The 10,195-nt window shown below is 44.7% G+C and overlaps 1 protein-coding gene across 1 annotated transcript in view; it reads left to right on the forward strand.

Moving 5' to 3' along the window:
- Window positions 1-7,397, forward strand: part of LOC126990861 (neogenin-like) — a 23,020-nt gene extending 15,623 nt beyond the window's left edge. Inside the window, exons 7-11 of the mRNA XM_050849514.1 lie at window positions 2,504-2,646; window positions 4,810-4,958; window positions 5,652-5,768; window positions 6,748-7,048; window positions 7,219-7,397. Coding sequence (XP_050705471.1) covers window positions 2,504-2,646; window positions 4,810-4,958; window positions 5,652-5,768; window positions 6,748-7,048; window positions 7,219-7,280 — 772 coding nt within the window. The 3' untranslated portion in view covers window positions 7,281-7,397. The remainder of the gene's footprint in view (window positions 1-2,503; window positions 2,647-4,809; window positions 4,959-5,651; window positions 5,769-6,747; window positions 7,049-7,218) is intronic.
- Window positions 7,398-10,195: the final 2,798 nt, after the last annotated feature.

Genomic DNA, 10,195 nt, shown 5'->3' on the forward strand with positions numbered 1-10,195 from the left:
GCCCTGGAGAGAGCCCTGAGCTGGTCAGCCAGTCTGTTGGCAGTGATTAGCCTTACTCCCACAGCCTCGTGTCTCAAGATGCATGAAATGGAGAATTCTTTACTATTTTCATATACATTAAAAAGTTGTTATGCTACTAAGTATCTCTGTAGTATCTTTTACAGTGAAGGTGTCCTTAGTTTTCAAGGCATTACAATAAAACTCAACATCAGCTGTTTGCCTTAGTAACAACAAGGAAGAATGGTTTTGCTGCATGTGATGAACCTGTAAATATTCCCACAAGCAGTGTATGGCATGACAAATAGCATTGACCAATTCCCTGCCCGGCTGACAAGACTCATGCTTGGTTTCTCTCCTCACAGGCGGCGGGGAAGAGGATGGTTAAGACACCTTGTGCATGTTAATACTCTCTCATACTTGTGCCAAGGCCTAACACTGTGTGGCCAACACTCTCAGCAGGGGCTTTGTCTTGTGATGTATGTTGTTCATTTTGTATTTTATTCTTTGTAGCTGTGTGAACTGCCTTAAAGTGAGTATTTATGCTCACTTTCATGACAAGAAAATGTTTTATGTTGCTGGCTGCCACAGGCTCTATACAATCATGAGTTGTTCATCAATCCACAGGAATATTTTATTGGCTTTACATTTTTTACATTATAGTTTGCTGGAATGTTCTCTTCCCTGCCTGGTGCTCAGCCTTCATCATTTCAGAGGCTGACTGATTGAGGGAAGGAAGTGGGTACTGAATTCAGTACTGTTTGCTGTTGACACGGTGCTCATTGCAGAAAATGAAAGTGACCTACAAAACTTGGTCACTGTTTTTGACAGTGTCTGTAACAAGAGCAAGAGAAAGCTGAAAGTAAATGTCAACAAAAGTAAAGTGATGGTTTCTGAAAAGTGAGGTTGTAGATTTTGTATGCCCATATAGAGTGGAATTGAATGTGAAAAAGAATGCAAAATAATTTTGAATTTTGAAGAACACAAAGACACAAAGGAAGAACAAACAACAGCAGACCTGCTGGTCCTTACGAGGCTGTTTGTGACAAGCTACACTAACTATCTAATCAAAGGTGGAAGATGAAGGACAGCAAAGGCGAAGGCTCTTCCCCACCCCCCCATTCCCTCCAGCCAAACCTGGCAGGAAATGAAAAAGAACCATGCAGCATGGAAAAACTGCATGGAAATTATGTAGGAAAGAGGAAAGAACTACCATTACTGCTACCACTAACCGGGCGATAAAAGCGGACAAGGACACCAGTATTCGAAATAACTTAACGTTATTACGACAATGAGTAATATCTTAGTTTCTGGTTGGATTCAAAACACTTGTCTAATCTATTATTGAAGGCCATAACTGTTGTACTATCAACGACATCACAGGGTAGAGAGTTCCAACCTTAACAACTCGATTGAAGAAGAAGTGTTTAGCTTCGTGTGACGAGAATCTTTTACCACTTATCTTCAAATTGTGATTTCTTCTTGTTCTATTTTGATCGATCAACTGTAAAGTAATCTTCCGCATTAAATGATGAAGGTCAATGAGTTTAAGTACCTTGGATCAGTTATGTGCAAGCATGGTGGTACGGAGGGAGAGATAAGAGAAAGGGCATTGCAAGGAAGAAGGGTGGTAGGGTCTTTGGGACGAATCATGAATGGCAGAAGTGTGAGCATGGAGGTAAAGAGGGATTTGAGAGATACAATAATAGTACCAACCCTCACATATGAAACGTGGGCCTGGAATGAAAGTCAGAGATCTAGAGTGCAGGCAGTGGAAATGACTTATTTGAGGAGTGCTTGTGGTATGAGTAGATTGGATGGAATGAGTAATGAAAGTGTGTACGAGCGTTTTGGAATGTGTCACAGGGGTGAAGGGAAGTGTGGAGTGGTGGAAGAAGTGAAGTGACAGACCTTAAAGTGGTTTGGCCACATGGAGTGAATGGAGGAGAGTAAGATGACCAGAAGGGTGTATGTGAGTGAGATAGAGGGAGGGAATGCTGGAGGACGACCTCCAGTGAAATGGAGGGATATGGTGCAAGAAAACGTTAGGAAGAGGGGGAAAGATCTTTGAGAAACTTTGAGCAGGCAAGGAGGGAGTGTCTGGATAGAGAAAGGTGGAAGCTCTTCTGCCGTCGCCATCCCCTGCTGGGAGCTCCTAGGAGCAGGCGTCAATGAAATGATGATGATGACTGAGAGGGGTATTTTGATGTGTCTTGAGAGCTTGGATAACAGTGACTGAGGGAGAGATTTCAGAATCAAATAAATATATACCCATTACTTTTTTTTTTAGTGTGTGTGTGTGTGTGTGTGTGTGTGTGTGTGTGTGTGTTGCAGTTATTGCTGTATATAAGGTAAGTGTTGCAGCAGGCTTATTGTAATGGACTGTTTTTGTTGGTATTTATTTTTTCCCTTGAGCTGCTCCTCTACTGTAAAAAAAGAAAATTGTGACAAACAGCAATTAGATACAAAACTCACTTGCTTACCGTACCTTTCTGCCTTTCCTCAGGGACCTGGACACACTGTTCTGCGGCACCAGCAGCAGCAGCCTGCACATCCATGGCCTGCAGGAGGAGGACGAGGGGACGTACAGGTGCCGGGCGGAGAACAGGGAGGACTCGCTCGACGCCGTGGCCCACATACAGGTCCAAGGTGAGACAAAACTATGACATATATATTTTTTTACAGCAATGAAAGCGTTCAAAGGCAAAAAAACAATGAAAACAATAAAGCACTGCTCCTATAAAGAAAAAAATGAGAGGTTAATATTGGGTGTAGAGGTCATAGGCAGGAGGAAATACAGACACATGATGGCTGTTCCAGAGTTTACCAGTGAAAGGGATGAAAGAATGAAGATGCTGGTTAACTCTTGTGCTTTGTGTGAATAAAGTTTGGCATGGTAAAAATCTTAGTGATTGTGAATTATATGTTTGTCATAGGAGATGAAGTCGTGAAATGGATGGTCAAGATATGTGAAGTAGCATGGGGGGGGGGCAGCAGACTGGACGAAAGCCATCACTGTCCCAGTTTACAAGGCGAAGGGCAGGAGAGGGGAATGTGGGAGCTATAGAGGTATAGGTCTCCTGAGTATACCCGGAAAGGTATATGGAAAAATCATAATAGAGAGGGTGCAAAGACTTACAGAAGAGAAAATCAGTGAAGAACAAGGAGGCTTCAGGAAGGGAAGGGGATGTGTGGATCAGATATTTGCCTTCAGGATGGAAGTAGAAAAAATAATAGTAAAAGGAAAGAAACTATACGCTGCCTTCATGAATATTGAAAAATCTATATCTAAAACATTCTCTATATGATGATGCATCTGCATGTGTCAAAATTACTGGAGAAACAAGTGAACATTTTGAGATAAAAGTGGGCTTAAGACAAGGGTGCGTCATGTCACCATGGTTATTCAATATTTATATGGATGGTGTCATTAGAGAAATGAAGGGCAAAGTTGGAGAAGATGGAGTAAGACTGTTCGATGAGGGAAGGAAGTGGGTACTGAATTCGATACTGTTTGCTGATGACACGGTGCTCATTGCAGAAAATGAAAGTGACCTACAAAATTTGGTCAGTGTTTTTGATAGTGTCTGTAACAGGAGAAAGCTGAAAGTAAATGTCAACAGAAGTGAAGTGATGGTTTGTGAGCGAAATAGAAGTGAGGTTGTAGATTTTGTATGCCCATATAGAGTGAGAATTTAATGTGAAAAAGAATGCAAAATAATTTTGAATGGTGAAGAAATGGAGGAGGTCAATGAGTTTAAGTATCTTGGATCAGTTATGTGTAAGCATGGTGGTATGGAGGGAGAGATAAGAGAAAGGGCATTGCAAGGAAGAAGGGTGGTAGGGTCTTTGGGACGAATCATGAATGGCAGAAGTGTGAGCATGGAGGTAAAGAGGGATTTGAGAAATACAATAATAGTACCAACCCTCACATATGCAAGTGAAACGTGGGCCTGGAATGAAAGTCAGAGGTCTAGAGTGCAGGCAGTGGAAATGAGTTTTTTGAGGAGAGCTTGTGATGTGAGTAGAATGGAAGGAATGAGTAATGAAAGTGTGTATGAGCATTTGGAATGTGTCACAGGGGTGAAGGGAAGAAGTGTGGAGTGGTGGAAGAAGTGAAGCGACAGACTTTAAAGTGGTTTGGCCACATGGAGCGAATGGAGGAGAGTAAGATGACCAGAAGGGTGTATGTGAGTGAGATAGAGGGAGGGAATGCTGGAGGCCGACCTTCAGTGAACTGGAGGGATAGGGTGCAAGAGTACGTTGGGGAGAGGGGGGGAAAATCTTTGAGAAACTTTGAGCAGGCAAGGAGGGAGTGTCTGGATAGAGAAAGATGGAAGCTCTTCTGCCATGGCCATCCTGGTGGGAGCTCCTAGGAGCAGGCATCCAGGAAATGATGATCATATGTTTGTCTCCGTTACTAGTATTGAAAATGGTATAAGAAAGACTATTCATATCTTTGTGGTTTGAGTATATAAAGTTTGGCATTGTGAAAGGTTAGCATTTGCCAGTTATCGTTAAGTTAGGTTAGGTTAGATGTTTGTCTCAGTACTAAAGTGTTTTCAGTGATATAACAAAGACTGCATATTTTTTGTGATTTGTGTGGATAAATTTTGCCATTGTAAAAATCTAAAGTGTTTGTCAATCATTAAGTTCCTCTCAGTTACTAGAGTGGTAAAATGTTGAAAATGGAATAACAAAGAATAGCAATAATTTTGCGGTTTGAGTATAAAGTTTGGCATAGTAAAAATCTTAGTGTTCTTCAGTCATCATGTTTCTCTCAGTTACTAAAGCTTGAAAATTGTGTGACAGTTGCTCCTAGGTTTCTGAGGCAGCCGGCCAACGCTCTCGCCTATGAGAAGGAGAACGTGGAGCTGGAGTGCAGCGTGTACGGCCAGCCAGAGCCCTCGCTCCACTGGCTCAAGAACGGCGAGCTGCTGGTGGAGACGGAATACCTTCAGGTGAGCCGGACTTCTGTGGCGGTGTGGAAATTTATCGCTGTTACAGGTTTAAAAGGACAGAGATATGTAGATTCATAAGATAGATAGATTGGTGGATACATACATACATACATACATTATGGGAAAGGAATGTAATGCCATAACTCAGTGGTTCTAATCTGGGGGTGCACCCTCTGAGGGGAGCACAGTAATTTCCAGGGGGGTGAGCCCTAGGGAAAACTAGGAATTTCTCTAATTATATTTGCTATTCTCTTACCAAGAGCGTGGGCTAATATTGAGAAGTTTATGAACAAATGCAAAAGTATCGCCATTACTTCAGTTTCCTGTAGTCTACTTAGGGCTTGCCAGTTTCTTTAACATCTGTAAGGAAATTTTATTGCTAGATGCAAGGGGGCGTGGAGGGAAGGACTACTTCCTGGAAGGGGCGGGGAAGTAAAAAGGTTAAGAACCACTGCTCTAAATGGATGCATAAGGTATGTAAAGAGATACATTAGAATCCATAAGGTTCCATGCATAAGGTTCTAAAGAGATAAGTAAAGGAAAAGGGATACAAGGTTCTAAGTAGATACATAAGGGATTTCAGTAGATAAGGGATATAAGGCTCTATGCAGGAGATAAATATAAGGCTGTCAATAGCTACACAAAACACAGCTGTGTTGTGTTAGGTGTGTGTAATGCCAAGCCTCCCTGTAGAGTGTGAGCGGCAACAACCTGCAGATCCTTGGCCTGGTGCGCCAGGAGTACACCGGGATGTACCAGTGTGTGGCGCACAGCTCGCCGGGGACGCCCAGCTGTGTGTCCTTGAGTCAAGTAAGCAGCGGTGCCGTGCGGGGCAGACACTGTTCACACTGTAGCCCTTTGTTTGCATTCATGAGTACTGATGTAGTGTTGTCTGCATTGGACACAGGCAGTGACTAGTCCAGATAATTCCAGGTTGCTAATAAGCCCAGACGCAAACATTTACAAGGTTACTGAATGTATTCCAATGTTTCTGAGGGCAGCTGCAGCCGCTGGTACAGACGCTGCAGTTTTCTAAAGTGTACATTACCCAAGTTATTGATGTTGATGCATGTGATTTTCTTAGCATGGCTGTAAGCATAACCCTTTGTTGTGTTTATTATTCCTTGAAGACTGAATAAAATGCATAGATTACACTGTGGGCAAAGCACACGTCTCCAGTAATGTGTTCATATTTGATTGTCCTGAAGTTTGGAGATATCAAAGCCGGTGCTGAGAGTTACTGACTCACTAAAATGTGATTTACCCGAGAATGACTATTTTGTTGTGGTATTTTGATAATAAGTTGTCTGGGCTCACCTTCAGGGAGGAGCAGCATGCCACCACCCACGCACAAGGCAGGTCACAGACACAGTAAGTGGGGCAGCTCAGGCACACCACTACTACTACTACTCCTTGTTTTCAATACTTAGAATGTCTGCTCATTGTTGACACAGCTTGTTTACATCATTTGCCTTCTCTTGGTGTGGGCCTTGACAGTCACTGTGCCTACTAGTCTTTATGCTGTTCACAATAATTATTCCTGGGATACTCAGTCCTCTACAAGCAGGAAGGATCACTCAGGTCAGAACCAAAGGACACAACCTGGGAATATTTATTGCATAAAAAATTCAACACAATACTACTACTGTTAAGATGTATTTAGCAAATACAGAGTTATCCAACTGCCATTCCAGTGATTATAAAGAAATAATAACATTTTAGCGAGTACATATACAACATTTCATCAAAAGTAAGTAATTCACACATCACTTTCCTCCCTTCACTGCAGAGAACGCGTCCAGAACGTGAGTGCAGCTCCTCCAGCGAGGGACGGGATGAATACAAGACCCAGATCAGCGACCTAAGTCCCGGGAGTAACTACATGGTGCGGGTGGCGGCCCACACCTCCGGCGGCCTGGTGGGCGCCTCCATACACGAGGTGCGGGTGTTCACCAAGCCGGACCTGGACCTGCCCTCCGCCTCAGAGTCTGAAAGTTGTCTCCACCTCACCCACCAGTCTGGAGGCCACTTGGTCGCCGCCCGTACTGGCCAAAACGCCCATCACGGGATACACCATGTTCTATACGCAGGTGTGGACGGCCTTATAGAACTGTGTGCTAAATGTGGAGTCTCTGTTGCCTAACAAAAGTCTCCCCATATCCTTGTGTGTCATTAGTGACCTTCCTTTGAGTAGAGGGTGACCATAGCCGTGTGTTTGTACAAGTCCCAGTGTGTATCTTAACCATTGTCTCCCTTGTAGTTTTCTCCTCAGGTTGGGTCAGCAGAAGAACACGAAGTAAAGGTCACTGGTACGTCACATGACCTCCAAGGCCTGGACCAGTTCACTGAGCACAGCGTGTGGCTCACCGCCGTCAACAGTAATGGCGGGGGAGACGCCACCCCGGAGGTCACTGCCAGAACCTTCTCAGACGTGCCCTCAAAGGATCCTCAGAATGTGAGCGTTGAGGCTGCCAGCTCAAGGGTGAGTTGGAAGGCTTCCAAGGCAAAGATACATTGTGAAACTCGTTTTTAAATAGCTTTCTGCTCTGTTCGTTTCCTTCACATCATCTCTACAAGTTGCACATTCATTGTTTCAGTATTTTTAACCCTTGCACATTCATTATATTTGACCCGTCTGCTGCGATTGGCACGGATTTGGCCTTCACTGGTAGCCTGAAAACATTTACTCCCATGTCTTTCCCTGGCTCTGTGGTGGATAGTGGAGTGTATCCAATGTGGCATTGGTGCAGGATATCCTCCCAAGCTGCAGGACTTTACAGTTTTCTCCACTGAATTGTAGCAGCCGGTTTGTGTTCCATTCCTGTAGCTTGGTGAGGTCTTCTGGTAGGAAATCCACAGTCAGGGGGTTAAGTTGAAGCATTCATGGCCTCACACAATGTTCAAACTTTTTAAGATTGTATTTTGATGATTTATCGTATAACTTTTTTCCCTCACACGGCCTTTCCCTTCAGAGCCTCATCATCTGCTGGGAGCCTGCTGGCCGAGCACCAGAATGGGATCATCACCAGCTGCAAGATCCACTACAAAGAGCGCGGCGAGTCAGGTTCCTCCAAGACCAAAGCCACAGACGGAAACAGACGACTCTTTGCCCTCAAGAAAAGCACCACATACTCCATAAAGGTTTAACCCGTCTGCTGCGATTGGCACAGATTTCACATTCACTGGTAGCCTGATAACATACAGTCCCTGGTCTTTCTCTGCCTCTGTGGTGGATAATGGAGTGTTTCCCATGTGGTATTGGTGTGCTGGATATCTCTTCACTGGTAGCCTGATAACATACAGTCCCTGGTCTTTCTCTGCCTCTATGGTGGATAGTGGAGTGTTTCCCATGTGGTATTGGTGTGCTGGATATCCCCTCCCATGGTGCAGGACTTACCTTTTCTTCATTGAATTGTAGCCACAGATACTTTTTGTTCTCGCTGTTCATTTCCCATTTCCTTCTGGTTCTCCTCCTCCTCCTCCTGTAACCCTCTTTTTCCTGTCCCTACTGATCATGTTCTCTTTTTTCCTCTTGTTGTTCCTGTGTCCCTGCCCTGCCAAATATTCTCCCGCGTCCTGCTTCTCGGCATTTCCTTGAGCAGGTTAGTGCAGAGCGTATACAGCTTAGGGTCGGAGAGGCTTTGACGGAGCTCAACCAACGTAATGTACAGACTGAAGCGACACAGCGCCACAAAGAGAGCCCACGAGACCACAATTACACACTGTACATATATAGCATAAACTTGGGCGAGGCTGTGGATTTTGATGCAGCGGATGTACATTTTGATCCAATGACCCTGATAACCTAAAACCGGTGAATGTATAGGAGGCGAAGCTACACGCACGCACACACACACACACACACACACACACACACACACACACAATAATACAATACCCGTCAACATTACAAAGAGAAAGTATTCTTCCCATGATAAATACTGATTAAAAAGTCTTGTGTGTGTGTGTGTGTGTGTGTGTGTGTGTGTGTGTGTGTGTGTGTGTAATTCACCTCGGCCTGATCACGAGTTGGACTCGGTCCCGCCAGCAGGTACCCTCCCGACGTGAACAAGTGCTCATCATCATCGATCTCTCGGTACAGCCAGGACCTCACACACCACACCCCCATCCCCTTGCTCAAGGGAGGACAGTAACCACTCCTTGTCAACAGAAAGAATCCGGCCTGATGGGGCTCAAACCGCTGCCTGTTTGGCCGCAAAGCCTTGCAGCGCAGCGCTCTACCGATTGAGCTGTGTGTGTGTGTGTGTGTGTGTGTGTGTGTGTGTGTGTGTGTGTGTGTGTGTGTGTGTAGCCTCGCCTCCTATACATTCACTCTGGTTTAGATTAGCAGCTGCTGCAGTCTGACTCGACTCGCTCTCCTGATCATTACTGCCGCAGGAAATGACATAACTGTCTTCTCCCACACTCTACCTTCTCTTCCTCGCTTTATTCTTCATTATTACCATTACCAGAAGCTTTATTACTCTGTTCCCGCATAAGGAGGACGAGGGGACAGACACATGCGTTTGGCTTCCTGATGCAATACATATTATCAAGGGAAGCATGATAGCAAGAGAATATTGAGCTACACACAACTTTTACTACCATTATTATTGGCAAGATTGTCACGTGTAAGGAGGACGGGGAGGCAGGGACATGGGTTTGGCTTCCTGACACAACACGCATCATCAGAGGAAGCAAGGCAGCAAGCGAATAATGAGCAGCACACAACTATACGCATACAATTCCAGCACTGCCGCCAGGTAAGATCACGAGACTAACAATGAGGAGCCCAACAACATCGTTACGTCCGCATTGCATCGCTCCACATCTTATCCGCCCCCAGTTACCAGCGCATAGAAGCTCCTGCCCTTCCCCATTACGCGTATATCATTAGCCAAGCGAAAAGAAAGCCACTCCCTCCATCCCTTCAACTCCGGCTACATGTGATTGGGGGATTTTTTGGGAAAAGATGGTGCTGGTTAATGGTAGTTCCTTTGGGGATATCCGCCAAGGTAACCTGAAGAGTTTTAGTGAAGGTACCATAAGGTTGAAGGCGGATTTTCTAATGGTAACAACAATCAGACTGACACTCGTTTACTCCTTTTCCTTCTGCCTCACCAACTACTTCTGTGAGAGTCTATCAATTGCCATATGTGTTTCTACCCATCAATCTACATTCTATCTCACGTTAGTTCACCGCAGTATCACCAACGCCATCACCACATATATCAACA

Source organism: Eriocheir sinensis, unplaced genomic scaffold (assembly GCF_024679095.1).
Source record: "Eriocheir sinensis breed Jianghai 21 unplaced genomic scaffold, ASM2467909v1 Scaffold216, whole genome shotgun sequence".
Classification (NCBI taxonomy): domain Eukaryota; kingdom Metazoa; phylum Arthropoda; class Malacostraca; order Decapoda; family Varunidae; genus Eriocheir; species Eriocheir sinensis.